The sequence below is a fragment of the Salmo salar genome, chromosome 14 (assembly GCF_965601325.2).
Source record: "Salmo salar chromosome 14, fSalSal1, whole genome shotgun sequence".
NCBI lineage: Eukaryota > Metazoa > Chordata > Actinopteri > Salmoniformes > Salmonidae > Salmo > Salmo salar.
The window spans coordinates 8,923,111-8,945,524 of record NC_138304.1 but is presented as its reverse complement, the minus strand read 5'-3'; the positions used below and the strand labels follow the sequence as shown (position 1 = coordinate 8,945,524).

Below are 22,414 nucleotides of genomic sequence, written 5' to 3'. Positions count from 1 at the left end.
GTCCCCTGAAAACACGTGACTTAACGTTTGGAAAACCGCATAGTGCCAGCCAAGTCAAACACAGTTTTAATCAGACAGGGCACGTCTCAGGGATCTTCCCAATCCCTACTGTACACAGCAGCTGTGTCCTTGTCCAGGTGACTTTAGTTGTTAATCCAGCTTTCAAATGAAACTTGGATCCTTACTTTCCTTATGTTGCATTTGCATTTCACCTCGAGAAACCCTACTAGCCATATCTGAACTACTGTGTCTGTTTTATACATACAGTGCATTCGGAAAGTATTCAGAACCGTTTACTTTTTCCACATTTTGTTACGTTACAGCCTTATTCTAAAATGGATTAAATAACAATTCTCATCAATCTACACACAATACCCCATAATGACGAAAACAGGTTTTTAGACATTTTTGCAAATGTATTAAAAATAAAAAGCAGAAATACCTTATTTGCATAAGTATTCTGACCCTTTACTATGAGATTCGAAATTGAGCTCAGGTACATGCTGTTTCCATAGATCATCCTTGAGATGTTTCTACAACTTGATTGGAGTCCACCTGTGGTAAATTCATGATTCGACATGATTTGGAAAGGCACACACCTGCCTATATAAGGTCCTGCAGTTGACAGTGAATGTCAGAGCAAAACCCAAGCCTTGAGGTTGAAGTAATTGTCCGTAGAGCTCAGATACAGGATTGTATCAAGGCACAGATCTGGGGAAGGGTACCAAAAAATGTCTGCCGCATTGAAGGTCCCCAAGAACACAGTGGCCTCCATTATTCTTAAATGGAAGAAGTTTGGAACCACCAAGACTCTTCCTAGAGCTGGCCGCTCGGCCAAACTGAGAAATTGGGAGAGAAGGGCCTTGGTCAGGGAGGTGACCAAGAACTCGATAGTCACTCTGACAGAGCTCTAGAGTTCCTCTTTGAAGATCGGAGAACCTTCCAGAAGGACAACCATCTCTGCAGCCCTCCACCAATCAGGCCTTTCAGTAAAAGGCACATGACAGCCTGCTTGGAGTTTGCCAAAAAGCACCCAAAGAACTCTCAGACCATGAGAAACAAGATTCTCTGGTCTGATGAAACTAAGATTGAACTCTTTGCTACATCACATCTGGAGGAAACCTGGCACCATCCCTACGGTGAAGCATGGTGGTGGCAGCATCATGCTGTCAGGATGTTTTTCAGCGGCAGGGACTGGGAGACTAGTTAGGATTGAGGGAAAGATGAACAGAGCAAAGTACAGAGAGATCCTTGATGAAAACGCGCAGGACCTCAGACTGGGGCGAAGGTTCACCTTCCAACAGGACAACGACCCTAAGCACACAGCCAAGACAACGCTGGAGTGGCTTCGGAACAAGTCTCTGAATGTCCTTGAGTGGCTCAGCCAGAGCCCTGGCTTGAACCCGATCGAACATCTCCGGAGAGACCTGAGAAAAGCTGTGCAGCAACGCTCCCCATCCAGCCTGACAGAGCTTGAGAGGATCTGCAGAGAAGAACGTTTGCAAAGATTTCCAAAAACCTTTTTTTCCTTTGTCATTATGGGGCATTGTATGTATATTGATGAGGGGGAAAAAACGATTTAATCAATTTCAGAATAATGCTGTAACGTAACAATATGTGGAAAAAGTCAAGAGATCTGAATACTTTCCGAGTGCATGGTATAATAAGAGAAGACACTATGTTCTGTCATGCTATCTGCTGGCCAGAAAAGGTCATCACACATCTGAAAGATCAGGCTCATGCATGGCATAGAATATAATTGAATAGAATAGACAAGAATATTGGTATAATAGAATACAATTGCGGTAGAATAGAATACAGGTAGAATATAATGGAATCGAATAGAATACTGGTAGAATAGAATCTAATATATACCTTCCTAATATTGAGTTGCACCCATTTTTGCCCTCAGAAAAGCCTCAATTCGTCGGGTCATGGACTCTACAAGGTGTCGAAAGCGTTCCACAGGGATGCTGGCCCATGTTGACTCCAGTGCTGGTGGTGGACCATTCTTGATTCACTGGAAACTGTTAAGAGTAAAAAACACAGCAGTGTTGCAGTTCTTGACTGTGCCTGCCACCTACTACCATACCCCGTTCAAAGGCACTTAAATCTTTTGTCTTGCCCATTCACCCTCTGAATGGCACACATACACAATCAATTTCTCAATTGTCTCAAGGCTTAAAAATCCTTCATTAACCTGTCTCTTCCCCTTCATCTACACTGATTGAAGTGGTATTTAACAGTTGACATCAATAAGGGATCATAGCTTTCACCTGGCCAGTCTATGTCATGGAAAGAGCAGGTGTTCCTAATGTTTTGTACACTCCCTGTATATGAATGAATGTTTTGTTTGTATGATGTTAAGGAGCAACACACTGGAAGGGGCAGATTTAAGTTATTTGTTCAGTTTGGAGTGGCGGAGCTAAGACCATTTCAGAAATGTTAATTAGCTTTTATTGTTTAAAGAAATCATGAAAGAGATTGGTGTGTTTTTTCACTATTTCATCATGGCATGGGGTTGTGACAGACATTTGTTTCAAATCTATCACTTGATGGTTTCATTTCAGAGAGACAAATGAGCTTGTTTTTTTGCAAAATGCTATATATCTCCCTCACTGTCAGAGAAATAAGTAGTACTGCTAGGCTTTACACAGTCAAATGTAGCAAATAACTTAATTTTTAATAAAGAAAGCTACACATTTTGTATTTGTGACATCAATATAGTTATTTGTAAAGAATTATAATTCAATACAGCAATATGAGATTTACATTTGACATTTTAGTTGTTTATCAGATGCTCTTATTCAGTAACTTAAGGTAAGTGTGTTCATCTTAAAATAGCTAGGTGAGACAACCACATATCACAGTAAAATATACAGGATACAAAGGTTACATTCCAGCTAAACAATGGATATATAGCGTTTAGCAAAAAAACATTGAAACTCAATTAATAAAAAATCTGAGAACAGTAATATTTTACACATACATTAAGGTACCCATAAGAAATCATTTCTGATGAAAAAACACATGAAAAATGTGTGGATATAGCATTTTGGAAATAAACGTAAACAGTTGTTCCTGTTTACACTACAGTATATATATTTAGGAGTTTTTCCTGGTCAGGTCACATGGTCAGGAGAAACCCCAGGCCATAATATAGAGAAATTAGAATGGCATCTTTTTGTATGGACTAACTCCGCCATGGTTCGTTGGACAAAGCCTATGGGGAAATGAATGGTGTTTTTGATAGGGTTTTTGGATATACGCCAAAAATAAGGTATGTTTGATAAACACAAGCTTAGGAGATTTCATACGTTTTGCTCTATGAGATAATTTTCATCAGCTAACGTCACTTTTTGTGAATTTTTAAGCATTTATGTAGCAAAACAAAGCATAAAGGTAATGTTAACTGACTGGTATTATCTCATAGAACAAAACGTATAAGATCTGCTAAGGCTGTGTTAACCTCAGACCTTATTTTCAGCGCTTATCCCAAAATCCTATTCTTTCCCCATAGGAATGGCTGAACGAATCAGAGGTAACTCATTTCCGTTTTTTAGCACTACAAGCTAGCGAGCGCTATTGATATCACACAAATAAATATAATTGCTATAACAGACATCCCTATGAAATTGTGCTTCCATAATGTCCAATTTATTTTCCTCTCCCCTCCTGTTCAGTAACAGACAGCCCGGACCCCCTTCCACCGCCCCCTCCCGAGGATGTTGTCATGTTTGAGGAGCCCTCGCCCCCTCCCCCGCCCCCACCAGTGGACTACCAGGGGGATGAGGAGGCGGCCGTGGTGCACTACAATGACCCTTATGCTGACGAAGACCCCCACTGGGCCCCCAAGTCCTACGTAGAGAAGGGTGAGTTTGACTTGAACCCCCGGAACTTTAGTGACGTCATACACTGACACCAGTTTGAACATGATTTACGTGCTGTTATAAGCTTGTTTTAAATGGTGCAAAACAAATGTCTGTGGAGACAAAGTATCAAACTTATCCAAATCCAAAGGACCAATTAAGTAGAATAGGACAGATACTACTAAGGGACACCCACAAATTGTCAATCTTGGGTGTAGGCCTACTATACTATACTATACTATATTATAGTGCTGTATCTCCTTAAGTAATTATTTCACGTACAGCTCTATTCCCACCAGCTGTTCTCCCTCACTCTGTTCTGTCTATGGTCAGGTCGTTATTGTAAAAGAGAATTTGTTCTCAATAATTTACCCGGTAAAATAAATAAATCAAATGTTTTTTACAGTGGTGGCCATTTATGACTACTCCAAGGACAAGGAGGACGAACTCTCCTTCATGGAGGGCTCCATCATCTTCATCATCAAGAAGAACGACGACGGCTGGTACGAGGGCGTCTGCAACGGCGTCACTGGCCTCTTCCCCGGCAACTACGTAGAGTCCATCATGCACTATGCAGACTAAGGGCGGCCATTTTGACAGTGCAAAAACGCCAGGATGTTACAAAAAAAATGTGCTGAGTTTAGTATTTGAAACGATAAGGTAGCTTTTAGTAAGATGTTGGCATTTGTTTTGCACGGTCAAATTGTCCTGAAGGCCCCCCGTCTCTTATCCACACAGAAAAACGTCAATCTTACTTTTACAGAAAAAAATAAGAAAGAATAAACAAACAAACAAACGTGAAGAAGTGCATTGCGACATGAGTGACCGAATGTTTGTTTTTGTCAGTGTCCAAATTGCAATGTTACAAAACAAGCTAAATATTCAATTTACTATGCTACATGTTGGAGGGAGGGGTGGGTTGGGGAGGTGGGCCAAGGGATAGGGAATAGGAGTTTTGAATTCAAAAAGATATGAATGTTAATTTGCTTATTTCTGGTGAAGTTATTTAGTTTTGTTTACAGTACCAGTCCAAAGTTTGTACACACCTACTCATTCAAGGGTTTTCAAGGGTTCTACATTGTAGAATAATAGTGAAGACATCAAAACTATGAAATAACACATATTGAATCATGCAGTAACCAAAAAAATAAAGTTCCAGGTGAAGCTGGTTGAGAGAATGCCAAGAGTGTGCAAAGCTGTCATCAAGGCAAAGGTTTGGACACACCTTGAAGAATCTCTACTTTGAAGAATCTCAAATACAAAATATGTTTGATATTTTCAACACTTTTTTGGTTGCTACATGATTCCATATGTGTTATTTCATAGTTTTGATGTCTTCACTATTGTTCTACAATGTAGAAAATAGTACAAATAAAGAAAAAACCTTGAATGAGTAGGTGTGTCCAAAATGTTGACTTGTACTGTATATATACAGTGCATTCGGAAAGTATTCAGACCCCTTGACTTTTCACACATTTTGTAAGGTTACAGCCATTTTCTAAAATTGATTAATAGATTTTTTCCTCATCAATCTACACCCTCCATAATGACAAAGCAAAAACAAGTTTTTAAAATTTTTTGCTCATTTAGAAAAAAAAAACTTAAATGTCACATTTACATAAGTATTCAGACCCATTACTCAAGACTTTGTTGATGTACCTTTTGCAGCGATTACAGCCTCGAGTCTTCTTGGGTATGACGCTAAAAGCTTGGCACACCTGTTTTTGGGGAGTTCTCCCATTCTTCTCTGCAGATCCTCTCAAGCTCTGTCAGGTTGGATGGGGAGTGCATCGCAGTGCAAGAGGCGTCACTACAGATCCGAGTTTGATCCCGGGCCGTGTCTTTATAAAATGGCGCCAGAGCAGAAGGCAGACGTTTTACACGCCCCCAACCGATTGTGTTTTTTGTTCGTTTATCTGCGTTGTTTGTGACTTAGTTTTTTTACTATTTTTCTACATAATGTTGCCGCTACCGTCTCTTATAACCGAAAATAACTTCTAGACATCAGGACTGCGATTACTCACCACGGACTAGCAGACTCCTTTTTCTTCTTTCACGACTGACAAGCCCGAGGCGGAGGATATACGGCTCCCTCGGGAACAGGCCCCGACCCCAGTGATCTGTGTGAAGAGGAGGCGGAGAAAGAGAGGCCGGAGAGCGGGCTACCTTCTGAGGAGTAGGAGGTCGATCGAATAAACCCCCACTCCCCTCAATTCTGCTTGCAAACATGCTATCTTTGTTTCTCATGATAAGCTGCAGACCACATTACCTACCGAGAGAGTTTTCATCTATATTCTTTGTAGCTGTTTACATACCACCACAGTCAGAGACTGGCGCCAAGATAGCATTGAATGAGCTGTATTCCGCCATAAGCAAACAAGAAAACGCTCACCCAGAGGCGGCGCTCCTACACTTTTACCTCATTTCTATCAACATGTTAAATGTGCAACCAGAGGGAAAAGAACTCTGGACCACCTATACTCCATACACAGAGATGCATACAAAGCTCTCCCTCTCCCTCCATTTGGAAAATCTGACCATAATTCTATCCTCCTGATTCCTCCTTTCAAGCAAAAATTTAAGCAGGAAGCACCAGTGACTAGATCAATAAAAAAAAGTGGTCAGATGAAGCAGATGCTAAGCTACAGGACTGTTTTGCTAGCACAGACTGGAATATGTTCCAGGATTCCTCCAATGGCATTGTACACCACATCTGTCATTGGCTTCATCAATAAGTTCATCGATGACGTCGTCCCCACAGTGACCGTACGTACATACCCCAACCAGAAACCATGGATTACAGGCTGCATCCGCACTGAGCTAAAGGCTAGAGCTGCCGCTTTAAAGGCGCGGGACTCTAACCCGGAAGCTTATAAGAAATCCCGCTATACTCTCCGACGAACCATCAAACAGGCAAAGCATCAATACAGGACTAAGATCGAGTCGTACTACACCGGCTCTGACGCTCGTCGGATGTGGCAGGGCCTGCAAACCATTACAGACTACAAAGGGAAGCACATCCGAGAGCTGCCCAGAAACACGAGCCTACCGGACGAGCTTAACTACTTATATACTCACATGCATGAGAACACCAGCTGTACCGGAAGACTATGTGATCACACTCTCTGCAGCTGATGTGAGCAAGACCTTTAGACAGGTCAACATTGACAAGGCCGCAGGGCCAGACGGATTGCCAGGACGTGTACTGCGAGCATGTGCTGACCAACTAGCAAGTGTCTTCACTGACATTTTCAACCTCTCCCTGTCCACGTCTGTAACACCAACATGTTTTAAGCAGACCAGCATAGTGCCTGTGCCCAAGAACATTAAGGTAACCTGCCTAAATGACTACCGACCCATCACTCACGTCTGTAGCCATGAAGTGCTTTGAAAGGCTGGTCATGGCTCACATCAACACCATCATCCCAGAAGCCCTAGACCCACTCCAATTTGTATACCACCCAAACAGATCCACAGATGATGCCGTCTCTATTGCATTCCACACTGCCCATTCCCACCTGGACAAAAGGAACACCTATGTAAGAATGCTATTTATTGACTACAGCTTAGCATTCAACACCATAATGCCCTCAAAGCTCATCACTAAGCTAAGGACCCTGGGACTAAACACCTCCCTCTGCAACTGGATCCTGGACTTCCTGACGGACCGCCCCCAGGTGGTAAGGGTATGTAACAACACATCCACCACGCTGATCCTCAACACAGGGGCCCCTCAGGGGTGCGTGCTCAGCCCCCTCGTGTACTGCCTGTTCACTCATGACTGCACGGCCAGGCACGACTCCAACACCATCATTACATTTGCCGTTGACACAACAGTGGTAGGCCTGATCACCGACAACAACGAGACAGCCTATAGGGATGAGATTAGAGACCTGGCCGTGTGGTGCCAGGACAACAACCTCTCCCTCAATGTGATCAAGACAAAGGAGATGATTGTGGACCACTAGAAAAAGAGGACCGAGCACGCCCCCATTCTCATTGACGGGGCTGCAGTGGAGCAGGTTGAGAGCTTCAAGTTCCTTAGTGTCCACATCACCAACAAACTAACATGGTCCAAGCACACCATGACAGTTGTGAAGCGGGCACAACTGGTTGCATTACTGCCTGGTATGGCAACTGCTCGGCCTCCGACCGCAAGGCACTACAGAGAGTAGTGTGATCGGCCCAGTACATCACTGGGGCTAAGCTTCCTGCCATCCAGGACCTCTATACCAGGCGGTGTCAGAGTAAGGCCCTGAAAATTGTCAAAGACTCCAGCCACCCTAGTCATAGACTGTTCTCTCTGCTACCACACGGCAAGCGGTACCGGAGCGCCAAGTCTAGGTTAAAGAGGCTTCTAAACAGCTTCTGCCCCCAAGCCATAAGAATCCTGAACATCTAGTCAAATGGCTACCCTGACTATTCACATTGCCCCCCTCCCCTCTCCACACCACTGCCACTCTCTGTTGTCATCTATGCATAGTCACTTTAATTAACTTTACCTACACGTACATACTACCTCAACCGGTGCCCCGCACATTGACTCTGTTCTGGCACCCCCCTGTATATATTGTTCTTTTTTACTGCTCCTCTTTAATTACTTCACTTTTATCTCTTATTCTTATCCGTATTTTTTTAAACTGCACTGTCGGTTATAAGTAAGCATTTCACTGTAAGGTTGTATTCGGCGCATGTGACTAATAAAATTTGATTTGATTTGTGTCGAATCCGACCACGACCGGGAGATCCATGAGGCGGTGCACAATTGGCCCAGCATCATCTGGGTTAGGGGAGGGTTTGGCCATCCGGGTTGTCCTTGTCCCATCGCGCTCTAGCAACTCCTGTGGCGGGCCAGGCACATGCAAGCTGACTCGGTCGCCAGTTGGACAGGGTTTCCTCCGACTCATTGGTGTGGCTGGCTTCCGGATTAAGCGAGCAGTGTTTTAAGAAGCAGTGTGGCTTGGCAGGGTCGTGTTTCGGAGGACGCATAGCTCTTGACCTTCGCCTCTCCGGAGTCCATACGGGACCTCCCTGACCAAGGCCCTTCTCCCCCGATTTGCTCAGTTTGGCCGGGCGGCCAGCTCTAGGAAGAGTCTTGGTGTTTCCAAACTTCTTCCATTTAAGAATGATGGAGGCCACTGTGTTCTTGGGGACCTTCAATGCTGCAGAAATGTTTTGGTACCCTTCACCAGATCTGTGCCTGGACACAATCATGTATCTGAGCTCTACGGACAATTCCTCATGGCCTTGTTTTTGCTCTGACATGCACTGTCAACTGTGGGATCTTTATATAGACAGGTGTGTGCCTTTCCAAATCATGTCCAATCAATTGAAGTTAACACAGGTGGACTCCAATCAAGTTGTGGAAACATCTCAAGGATGATCAATGGAAACAGGATGCACCTGAGCTCAATTTCGAGTGTCATAGCAAAGGGTCTGAGTACTTATGTAAATAAGGTATTTCTGTTTTTTATTTGTAATACATTTGCAAAAAAAAATAACAACTGTTTTCAGTTTGTCGTTATGTGGTATTGTGTGTAGATTGATCAGATGATTCTTTTTTTAATCCATTTTAGAATAAGGGTGTAGCGTAACAAAATATGGAAAATGTCAAAGGGTCTGAATACTTTCCAAATGCACTATATATGTATATATATACTGTAATGTGAGAAGCTGCCAGTTTGTGTGTCAGTAGTGTTTTACCTGTGATTTTCCATCTACGTCTTTTGAGTGGTCAATGGCATGCAAAGTTGTGCCAGGTAGGGATGATGTTACTCGCTCTTATTTAGTCATTTTTCGTGTTTTCTTTGATTTTTCACTTTTAGTGCCATTTCTACCTTCAGTTTAGCCAATTGTCACTTGATATTACGTTTTTTTTAATGTAAAAAATTAATTATATCTTACTTCTTATTTTATGCTGTCAGGCTACTGTAGCAAAACGTGAAGAAGCTTATTATTGTACGTTCTACTCCATCATGGTTCCATTGTGTTGGAATGTCTGCACTGATTAGTTCTCAATGGCTTTTTATATGACATCAATCACATGGCTTTGATTGCAACACACGTTTAATTGCGTTCTGGCTATCCAAACGTTGCATTATCGTTGTTTGTTATATCAACCTGGCTTTGACAGTGGGCTCTGGTTAGGTGCTTATCTTTGGTACTTGATAACCATTATCACCTACCATCATCAACACAACCTCAAAACAAGGACGCAAGACTGTCAAAAAATGGTGTAGGCTACTAGCCTACTTATTGAGCAGAAGAGAGTGATTTGTAACAGTGGTAAACGTTCAATCTTGAATGTAACCTTGCTCTATCATTTCTATCACAACGAATGTAGGCAATTCAGCAGTGCATTGTGGACTCAAATGTACTACATTGATTGTAATTAAAAGATTCAGACACATTTGTGCCACACATTTATGATGAAGTAATATTCCACACACATTTTCAGTGCATAGTAATGCCTACACAACTTTATTGTAAACATGACATGATGACATTATAACTAAATACTTCCATGCAAATATGTAGGTTGCTTGTAGTTGGATGGCCTTACCGCTTACATCCTGTCATTTGAGGTTTCTTTTTCATGAGCCATCAGTGATATTACGAATAGGTTACGGTTAACAATAGGTTGTGACCACATGGAGTAGGCATTATGACGCACAGACAAAGTTAAGTTAAAACTGGCCACGTGCGGCCTCCCGAGTGGCGCAGTGGTCTAAGGCACTGCATTGCAGTGCTAGCTGTGCCACTAGAGATTCTGGGTTCGAGTCCAGGGTCTGTCGCAGCCGGCCACGACAGAGAGACCCATGGGGCGGCGCACTATTGGCCCAGTGTCGTCCAGGTTAGGGGAGAGTTTGGCCGGCAGGGATGTCTTTGTCCCATCGCGCACTTGCAACTCCTGTTGGGGGCCGGGTGCAGAACACGGTCACCAGGTGCACGGTGTTTCCTCTGACACATTAGTGTGGCTGGCTTCCGGGTTAAGTGGACATTGTGTCAAGAAGCGGTGCAGCTGGGTTGGGTTTTTTCGGAGGCCTAGAGAGAGAGAGAAAGAGAGGGAAAGTGTGAGAGAAAGAACGAAAAAGAACTGTGGAGGAGAGAGAAAGAAAGAGAGAGAGAGAAAGTAAGTAAGAGAGAAAGAGAAAGCAGAGAAAGAGAGAGAGAGACCTGTCATCCCCTGGTTTCAAAAATAGTATACTCTGTTATTGTGGCTTTTTTTAATTCATTAAAGACGCAAACATGACACAATCCGTTTTCGTTCAGAGCATTGCTTTGTACAGATGTTTGTTTGGCTTTTTGTCTCGATGAGACAAGACTGTAATTACCAATTGGATACCATGAAATTGGGGAGAAAATGTTTTTAATTAAATTAAGAAGCTTGCCACGTGCACTTGTGTGGAAGACCATGTAATGCCAACATATTCAACACAAACAGTATTCAACCTCAATGTATGCATACATAAAAAACATTACATTTTTTACTGAGAATAATAATTTGCCACTACATCCAGTTATTGACTGTACTTTTAACTCTTCCATCATTTTTGGTCATTTTTGTGAGAGAGAAAAAACTACTTTTCCTACCTAAGCATTTTTAGCATTCCATTTGTTGTTTTGAAATAGTTTGTCTGAGACTGCTGTACATGGTTAAGTAGTGGTGTGTATTTTTATTTATTTATATTTTCCTAGAAAAATATAATGAGACAACCACTCTCATGCAGCAGAACATTGCATGTATGTTTACCACTAAAACGTAAAACATTTCAGGGCACCAGGGCTCAAGGCATCTTGATTTTATGTCTGTTTTCTTATATGAAACGTCGAAAAAGTGATGATCTGTAACTTAAATGTTCATGGGAACAGAATCTGATTTGTCTTCTTTCCTCTTGGTTTGTATATATAATGTGTTAATTGAAATGTATGTACAGTCCTTTTGTAATAAACAGCTCGCCGAAACAGCAATTGAAGCTGGTCTTTGGTGGGGGATTTCTCCTTGGGACAGTTAAAGAACAGCATTGGAAATCCAATGACTTTCTTTGGCTTTTTGCCAAACAAATGAACACCCAATAATACTGCCCATAAAGCCACACACACACACACACACACACACACACACACACACATCAGTGGAGGCTCCTCAGAGGAGGACGGTGAGGACCATGCTCAGTGAATTTCATAAAAATAGTGAAACATTAAAAAAGTTACCCTTTTTAGATAAAACTATACAAAATATACAATATTCACGTCACCAAATAATTGATTAAAACACACAAGGTTTTGCAATGAAGGTCTACAGTAGCCGCAGCAGCACTCTGCAGGGTAGCACCATGGTGTAGCCGGAGGACAGCTAGCTTCTGTCCTCTGGGTACATTGACTTCAATACAAAACCTAGGCGGCTCATGGTTCTCACCCCGTTCCATAGACTTCCACCAGGGCTGCCCAACCCTCTTCCTGGAGATCTAACATCCTGTGGGTTTTCAGTCCAACCCTAATTTAACACACCTGATTCTACTTATTAGCTGCTCAACAAGACTACAGCTAGCTGAATCAGATATGCTAAATTAGGGTTGGACTGAAAACCTAGAGGACAGTAGATCTCCAGGAAGAGGGTTGGGCAGCCCTGACTTACACAGTAATTTTGACAACTTCCGGAGGACGTCCTCCAAACTATCAGAGCTCTTGCAGAATGAACTGAAATGTTGTCCATCCAATCAAGGATCATAGAATGAATCTACTACTGAAATCATACGCTACAGCTAGCTAGCACTGCAGTGCATAAAGCGTGGTGAGGAGTTGACTCAGAGAGAGAAATAGTTGAACGGTTTTGAACAAATTAATTTCTTCCAAAATTAAGGAGGAGCGAGAGAGAGCGCAAGCTAGCTATATTTGGTTGTATTTTTTATTTTTTTACTTTTGCTTTCACTTAGCTAGCAAATGCAGCTAGCTAGTTGAACATACTCAAACACCTGGCTCAAACAGAGAGGGATGCTATGTTAGCTAGCTGGCTATGGGCATCCAACACTGGAACTCTTCCAAGTCAAGGTAAGCTTTTGGTTTTATTAATTTATTGCCTCCGGTGCCTGCCGGTGTAACTGCTAAAGTGCTTTCGGGCTGTACACTGTACTGCATGATTGTAGCGGGTTTACTAAAGCCTTAGTTCTAGTAGTTCTAGTTGACTATGATGTGACAACGATGTAGGCTATGTGTAGCAGTTAGCAGTCATGATAGGAAGGTTTGGCATGGAAAGTTTTTTTGTTTGTTTTTGCCTGGTCACAGACAGTTGATATGATGTGCACTGAAGTCTACAAGTGAAGGGAAAAGGTGACAGGAGGAGAGCACGTAGATGGTTGCGAGAAATAATTATATATACAACGAGCAAAGTGATCATGCTGTTGTTATGTGACTACTATGAAAGTGAACGGATTGCATGTGATCAGGGGTGTATTCATTCCACCGATTCTGTTGAACAGAAGCAAACGGACGAAACGGGGATTGACATACCTGGATTTGTCCAATAGAAACTCTATTATGCAACTGTTGGACTGATGATTATACCCTAGATCAGCTAGATGCAGCCAAGAGTGTGAAAGGCGATATTGATTACTCAAAATTCTCTCAACCTGTGCACCTACATTGTAAACTTTCATTCATAGGCTAGGTTGGAGCAACCTCATGGGTACAGGGAAAATTTGAGTATCATGTAGTAGTCTAAACCTATCAATGTTACATTAAACTAGGTGAATGGAATATGAATGACAGTCATCAGTCATCCAATATGCTGTAATAGAATTAAGGCCATGCTCATAATTCTTAAACGGCACCGACCGCCACTGACACACACACACACACACACACACACACACACACACAACTTAACCACTTTATTGCAAACACTAACCATAGCAACTCTACATCAATGTTTCATTGAAGTAAGATCAATGACCAACAATAAGGTTCATTGTCAACTATCAGATAGTAACAGGAGTTTTAACGATACACATACTGTATATTAAGCACTATGCCAAAGGCATGTTTATCTGCCAGTCAACATGTAATAATACTATAGGGATTGATCTATCTTAGCCCAGTTTATCTCCATTTTTGAAAAGGGAGTGGCTGCATGACCTATGACGAAAAGCTTAATACCAACATAATGCACATCTTTGTTTGGTTACAAAGATTGCCTTTCCAGTGGCATAGCGGTTGTTTAGACAGTTTTGGAGGTGGAACTGTACAGAAGTCCAGAGAGATCACAACTTATTTATCTGATGATCACTACAACACAAAAGTTGTTTTCAAATCAAATCAAAGTTTATTTGTCACGTGTACGGAATACAACAGGTGTAGACCTTACAGTGAAATGCTTACTTACAGGCTCTAACCAATAACGCAAAAAGGGTATTAGGTGAACAATGGGTAAGTAAAGAAATAACAACAACAGTAGAAAAACATTGAAAAACAGTAGCGAGGCTATATACAGTAGCGAGGCTATATACAGTAGCGAGGCTATAAAAGTAGCGAGGCTACATACAGACACCGGTTAGTCAGGCTGATTGAGATGTAGATATGGTTAAAGTGACTATGCATATATGATGAACAGAGAGTAGCAGTAGCGTAAAGAGGGGTTGGCGGGTGGTGGATGGTGGATGGCGGGACACAATGCAGTTAAAGTGGCTATGCATATATGATAAACAGAGAGAAGCAGCAGCGTAAAAGAGGGGATGGGGGGGGCACACAAAGCAAATAGTCCGGATATCCATTTGATTACCTGTTCAGGAGTCATATGGCTTGGGGGTAAAAACTTTTGAGAAGCCTTTTTGTCCTAGACTTAGCACTCCGATACCGCTTGCCTTGCGGAAGTAGAGAGAACTTTCTATGACTGGGGTGGCTGGGGCCTTTGACCATTTTTAGGGCCTTCCTCTGACATCGCCTGGTGTAGAGGTCCTGGATGGCAGGCAGCTTAGCCCCAGTGATGTTCTAGGCCGTAAACCTCTGTAGTGGACCATTCTAGTTTGTGGGTGATGTGGACACCAAGGAACTTGAAGCTCTGAACCTGCTCCACTACAGCCCGTTGATGAGAATGGGGGCGTGCTCGGTCCTCCTTTTCCTGTAGTCCATGATCATCTCCTTAGTCTTGGTTACGTTGAGGGAGAGGTTGTTATTCTGGCACCACCCGGCCAAGTCTCTGACCTCCTCCCTATAGGCTGTCTCGTCGTTGTCGGTGATCAGGCCTACCAATGTTGTGTAGTCTGCAAACTTAATGATGGTGTTGGAGTCGTGCCTGGCCATGCAGTCGTGGGTGAACAGGGAGTACAGGAGGGGACTGAGCACGCACCCCTGGGGGCCTCCAGTGTTGAGGATCAGCATGGCAGGTGTGTTGCAACCTACCCTCACCACTTGGAGGTGTTTAGCCCCAGGATCCTTAACTTAGTGATGAGCTTTGAGGGTACTATGGTGTTGAACACTGAGCTGTAGTCAATGAATAGCATTCTCACATAAGTGTTCCTTTTGTCCAGGTGGGAATGGGCAGTGTGTGGAGTGCAATAGAGAATGCATCATCTGTGGATCTGTTTGGGCGGTATACAAATTTGAGTGGGTCTAGGGTTTCTGAGATGATGGTGTTGATGTGAGCCATTACCAACCTTTCAAAGCACTTCATGGCTACGGACGTGAGTGCTATGGGTCTGTAGTCATTTAGGCAGGTTGCCTTTGTGTTCTTGGGCACAGGGACTATGGTGGTCTGCTTGAAACATGTTGGTGTTACAGACTCAATCAGGGACATGTTGAAAATGTCAGTGAAGACACCTGCCAGTTGGTCAGCACATGCCTGGAGCACACGTTCTGGTAATCTGTCTGGCCCCGCAGCCTTGTGTGTGTTGACCTGTTTAAAGGTCTTACTCACGTCGGCTAGGCAGCCCTGTCTCCCAGTCTGTGTCACCCCCATGACCATAGCCACCCGCATGCAAGCAACAACACAGCTAATTTGGCTAGTGTTGTTAGCTAGGTAGTATTGTTAGCAATCTAGCTAGCTAGGTTATTTTCTATTCTGGTTGTTAGCTTGCATAACAGATATGCATCTGCCTATAAAGAAATTTGACCTATGAAACAGCCTATAAGGCAGCATCCTGACTTATCAGCATCTGAGGCTGAAACTGAATCTGATCAGCCTGTCAGCTCACCCACTGTAAAGTGTAATATTATCCACAAAACATGAAGTGTCCCTTATAATTATACACATCAGGTAAGCAAGATAACAACCAGCCCATGTAACCGATGTGAAATGGCTAGTTAGTTAGCGGTGGGGCGCGCTAATAGCATTTCAATCTGTGACGTCACTCGCTCTGAGACTTGAAGTAGGGTTTCCCCTTGCGTTGCAAGTGCCGCGGCTTTGTGGCGCGATGGGTAACGATGCTTCGTGGGTGTCAGTTGTTGATGTGTGCAATGGTCCTTGGTTCGAGCCCAGGTTGGGGCGAAGAGAGGGACGGAACCTACACTGTTACACACAGATAACAAGCTAGTTTGCTAGTTAGATAACAAGACTACCTAGCTGACTAGCCATGTTACAAGACTAGCCAAGTTAGCTGCATGCAATTGGCTGTGGTCTTGGGGGCAACACGCAGCCTGGTAGACATAGCTGCCTATCAGGTATCGTTCAGGGCTTAAACGCCCCACGAGCACATATCAATCAATGCAGCCACAGGACTCCTTGATGATGTAGGGTGTTGCTAGGGACTCTTTTTGGAAGAAGCTAGCTAGCTAACGAAGAACAACAAAGAATATCTAGTTAACAGAAGAAAAGAAAGAGAAAATCAGGACAGAAGAAAAAGGATATCAAAGTGAAACAGTTCTCTAAAGACACAGGAGACAATAATACAAGAAACAACACTTCTGTAGCTTGTCAACTATGTGTCTGTCTATCCCTGTTCTCTCCTCTCTGCACAGGCCATACAAACGCTTCACACCGCGTGGCCGCTGCCACTCTAACCTGGTGGTCCCAGCGCGCACGACCCACGTGGAGTTCCAGGTCTCCGGCAGCCTCTGGAACTGCCGGTCTGCAGCCAACAAGGCTGAGTTCATCTCAGCCTATGCTACCCTCCAGTCCCTAGACTTCCTGGCGCTGACTAAAACATGGATTACCACAGATAACACTGCTACTCCTACTGCTCTCTCTTCGTCTGCCCACGTGTTCTCGCATACCCCTAGAGCATCGAGCCAGCGGGGTGGTGGCACTGGAATCCTCATCTCTCCCAAGTGGACATTCTCTCTTTCTCCCCTGACCCATCTGTCTATCTCCTCATTTGAATTCCATGCTGTCACAGTTACCAGCCCTTTCAAGCTTAACATCCTTATCATTTATCGCCCTCCAGGTTCCCTTGGAGAGTTCATCAATGAGCTTGACGCCTTGATAAGTTCCTTTCCTGAGGATGGCTCACCTCTCACAGTTCTGGGTGACTTTAACCTCCCCACGTCTACCTTTGACTCATTCCTCTCTGCCTCCTTCTTTCCACTCCTCTCCTCTTTTGACCTCACCCTCTCACCTTCCCCCCCTACTCACAAGGCAGGCAATACGCTTGACCTCATCTTTACTAGATGCTGTTCTTCCACTAATCTCATTGCAACTCCCCTCCAAATCTCCGACCACTACCTTGTATCCTTTTCCCTCTTGCTCTCATCCAACACTTCTCACTCTGCCCCTACTCGGATGGTATTGCGCCGTCCCAACCTTCGCTCTCTCTCTCCCGCTACTCTCTCCTCTTCCATCCTATCATCTCTTCCCTCTGCTCAAACCTTCTCCAACCTATCTCCTGATTCTGCCTCCTCAACCCTCCTCTCCTCCCTTTCTGCATCCTTTGATTTTCTCTGTCCCCTATCCTCCAGGCCGGCTCGGTCCTCCCCTCCTGCTCCGTGGCTCGACGACTCACTACGAGCTCACAGAACAAGGCTCCGGGCAGCCGAGCGGAAATGGAGGAAAACTCGCCTCCCTGCGGACCTGGCATCCTTTCACTCACTCCTCTCTACATTCTCCTCTTCTGTCTCTGCTGCTAAAGCCACTTTCTACCACTCTAAATTCCAAGCATCTGCCTCTAACCCTAGGAAGCTCTTTGCTACCTTCTCCTCCCTCCTGAATCCTCCTCCCCCCCCCCCCCCCCCTCCTCCCTCTCTGCGGATGACTTCGTCAACCATTTTGAAAAGAAGGTTGACGATATCCGATCCTCGTTTGCTAAGTCAAACGACACCGCTGGTCCTGCTCACACTGCCCTACCCTGTGCTTTGACCTCTTTCTCCCCTCTCTCTCCAGATGAAATCTCGCGTCTTGTGACGGCCGGCCGCCCAACAACCTGCCCACTTGACCCTATCCCCTCCTCTCTTCTCCAGACCATTTCCGGAGACCTTCTCCCCTTCCTCACCTCGCTCATCAACTCATCCTTGACCGCTGGCTACGTCCCTTCCGTCTTCAAGAGAGCGAGAGTTGCACCCCTTCTGAAAAGACCTACACTCGATCCCTCCGATGTCAACAACTACAGACCAGTATCCCTTCTTTCTTTTCTCTCCAAAACTCTTGAACGTGCCGTCCTTGGCCAGCTCTCCTGCTATCTCTCTCAGAATGACCTTCTTGATCCTAATCAGTCAGGTTTCAAGACTGGGCATTCAACTGAGACTGCTCTTCTCTGTGTCACGGAGGCTCTCCGCACTGCTAAAGCTAACTCTCTCTCCTCTGCTCTCATCCTTCTAGACCTATCTGCTGCCTTTGATACTGTGAACCATCAGATCCTCCTCTCCACCCTCTCCGAGTTGGGCATCTCCGGCGCGGCCCATGCTTGGATTGCGTCCTACCTGACAGGTCGCTCCTACCAGGTGGCGTGGCGAGAATCTGTCTCCGCACCATGCGCTCTCACCACTGGTGTCCCCCAGGGCTCTGTTCTAGGCCCTCTCCTATTCTCGCTATACACCAAGTCACTTGGCTCTGTCATATCCTCACATGGTCTCTCCTATCATTGCTATGCAGACGACACACAATTAATCTTCTCCTTTCCCCCTTCTGATAACCAGGCGGCGAATCGCATTTCTGCATGTCTGTCAGACATATCAGTGTGGATGACGGATCACCAGCTCAAGCTGAACCTCGGCAAGACGGAGCTGCTCTTCCTCCCGGGGAAGGACTGCCCGTTCCGTGATCTCGCCATCACGGTTGACAACTCCCATGTGTCCTCCTCCCAGAGTGCTAAGAACCTTGGCGTGATCCTGGACAACACCCTGTCGTTCTCCACTAACATCAAGGCAGTGACCCGATCCTGTAGGTTCATGCTCTACAACATTCGCAGAGTACGACCCTGCCTCACACAGGAAGCGGCGCAGGTCCTAATCCAGGCACTTGTCATCTCCCGTCTGGATTACTGCAACTCGCTGTTGGCTGGGCTCCCTGCCTGTGCCATTAAACCCCTACAACTCATCCAGAATGCCGCAGCCCGTCTGGTGTTCAACCTTCCCAAGTTCTCTCACGTCACCCCGCTCCTCCGCTCTCTCCACTGGCTTCCAGTTGAAGCTCGCATCCGCTACAAGACCATGGTGATTGCCTACGGAGCTGTGAAGGGAACGGCACCTCCATACCTTCAGGCTCTGATCAGGCCCTACACCCAAACAAGGGCACTGCGTTCATCCACCACTGGCCTGCTGGCCCCCCTACCTCTGAGGAAGCACAGTTCCCGCTCAGCCCAGTCAAAACTGTTCACTGCTCTGGCACCCCAATGGTGGAACAAGCTCCCTCACGACGCCAGGACAGCGGAGTCAATCACCACCTTCCGGAGACACCTGAAACCCCACCTCTTTAAGGAATACCTAGGATAGGATAAAGTAATCCTTCTAACCCCCCCCCCCCCCTTAAAAGATTTAGATGCACTATTGTAAAGTGGTTGTTCCACTGGATATCATAAGGTGAATGCACCATTTTGTAAGTCGCTCTGGATAAGAGCGTCTGCTAAATGACTTAAATGTAAATGTAAATGTAATGTAGTTATTCTGCATCTGAACAAATGAATGGATAATGCAAGTATGGAAAGCTGTTTTAACATATATTTAACACATCTACATATTTTAACTTACAAGCATTTCGCTACACCCGCAATTTCATCTTCTAAATACAGTTGAAGTCGGAAGTTCACATACACTTATGTTGGAGTCATTAAAACTAGTTTTTCAACCACTCCACACATTTCTTGTTAACAAGCTATAGCTTTGGCAAGTCGGTTAGGACATCTACTTTGTGCATGACACAAGTAATTTTTCCAACAATTGTTTAAAGACATTATTTCACTTAAAATTCACTTAATCACAATTCCAGTGGGTCAGAAGTTTACATTCACTAAGTTGACTGTGCCTTCAAACAGCTTGGAAAATTCCAGAAAATGATGTCATTGCTTTAGAAGCTTCTGATAGGCTAATTGATATCATTTGAGTCAATTGGAGGTGTACCTGTGGATGTATTTCAAGGCCTACCTTCAAACTCAGTGCCTCTTTGCTTGAAATCATGGGAAAATCAAAAGAAATCAGCCAAGACCTACCCCAGAAAAAAAATTGTAGACGTTCACAAGTCGGGTTCATCCTTGGTAGCAATTTCCAAACACCTTAAGGTACCACGTTCATCTGTACAAACAATAGTACGCAAGTATAAACACCATGGGACCACGCAGCCGTCATACCGCTCAGGAAGGAGACGTGTTCTGTCTCCTAGAGATGAACGTACTTTGGTGCGAAAAGTGCAAATCAATCCCAGAACAACAGCAAAAGACCTTGTGAAGATGCTTAAAAAACAGGTACAAAAGTATCTATATCCACAATAAAACGAGTCATATATCGATATAACCTGAAAGGCCACTCAGCATGGAAGAAGCCACTGATCCAAAACCCATAAAAAACCCATAAAAAAGCCAGACTACGGTTTGAAACTGCACATGGGTACAAAGATCGTACTTTTCGGAGAAATGTCCTCTGGTCTGATGAAACAAAAATTGAACATTTTGGTTATAATGACCATCGTTATGTTTGGAGGAAAAAGGGGGATGCTTGCAAGCCGAAGAACACCATCCCAACCGTGAAGCATGGGGGTGGCAGCATCATGTTGTGGGGGTGCTTTGCTGCAGGGGGAACTGGTGCACTTCACAAAATAGATCAGCATCATGAGGTAGAAAATTGTGGATATGTTGAAGCAACATCTCAAGACATCAGTCAGGAAGTTAAAGCTTGGTCGCAAGTGGGTCTTTCAAATGGACAATGACCCCAAGCATACTTCCAAAGTGGTGGCAAAATGGCTTAAGGACAACAAAGTCAAGCTATTGGAGTGGCCATCACAAAGCCCTGACCTCAATCCTATAGACAATTTGTGGGCAGAACTGAAAAAGTGTGTGCGAGCAAGGAGGCCTACAAACCTGACTCCGTTACACCAGCTCTGTTAGGAGGAACGGGTCAAAATTCACCCAACTTATTGTGGGAAGCTTGTGGAAGGCTACCTGAAACGTTTGACCCAGGTTAAACAATTTAAAGGCAATACTACAAAATACTAATTGAGTGTATGTAAACTTCTGACCCACTGGGAATGTGATGAAAGAAATGAAAGCTGAAATAAATCCTTCTCTACAATTAATCTGACATTTCACATTCTTAAAATGAAGTGGTGATCCTAACTGACCTAAAACAGGTAATTTTTACTAGGATTACATTTCAGGAATTGTGAAAAACTGACTTTAAATGTATTTGGCTAAGGTGTATGTAAACTTCCGACTTCAATTGTATGTGACCAATACAATTTTATTTGATTCATGACATTATTTACATGAAATTTTATTGTTAATCATTTATTTTAATTTATCGATTATAAAAAATGTAAAAATATCCATTATTCCCCATAGGATTCAATGCAGGAACCAATTTTTTTATATTGATAATTCAATGTTTTAATAATTATTATTATTATTATTATTATTTTTATATATATATATACTCTACCGGTCAAAAGTTTTAGAACACCTACTCATTCAAGGGATTTTCTTTATTTTTAGAATTTTGTTTAACACTTTTTTGGTTACTAAGTGATTCCATATGTGTTATTTCATAGTTTTGATGTCTTCACTATTATTCTACAATGTAGAAAATAGTAAAAATACATAAAAACCCCTCGAATGAGTATATGTTCTAAAACATTTGACCTGTAGTGTATATATATTGATAATTACATTTTTGGTATCAAAAGTTTTATATCATTAAATAATGATTTTATATACAAACTTCAAATTATTGATATTGAATTCTGCATATATTAGCATATATTTAGCATTAAGACAAACCAGCTTCTGGTGCTTTGCATGTCAGTGATGAGGGTGGCGAGAGCGCCAAGAAACTTCACATTTTGTTGCCTTAAAATAAAATGTTAAAAATGTATGATATATATTTATGTATACAAGCTACTCCACATTTCTAAATGATACAACATTTTCCTAAGTAATAATTTTGATTTCGTACTGTATGTCTTCACAACCCATAGT

General features: G+C 43.6%; 1 protein-coding gene across 4 annotated transcripts in view; it reads left to right on the top strand.

Annotated features, from left to right (window-relative positions):
• LOC106568697 (abl interactor 1) overlaps positions 1–11,840 on the top strand; it is a 56,988-nt gene extending 45,148 nt beyond the window's left edge. For all 4 annotated transcript variants that reach the window (XM_045693838.2, XM_045693837.2, XM_014139263.3 and 1 more), the window contains 2 exons: positions 3,684–3,872; positions 4,276–11,840. In XM_045693838.2, coding sequence (XP_045549794.1) covers positions 3,684–3,872; positions 4,276–4,451 — 365 coding nt within the window. In that variant the 3' untranslated portion in view covers positions 4,452–11,840. The remainder of the gene's footprint in view (positions 1–3,683; positions 3,873–4,275) is intronic.
• Positions 11,841–22,414: the final 10,574 nt, after the last annotated feature.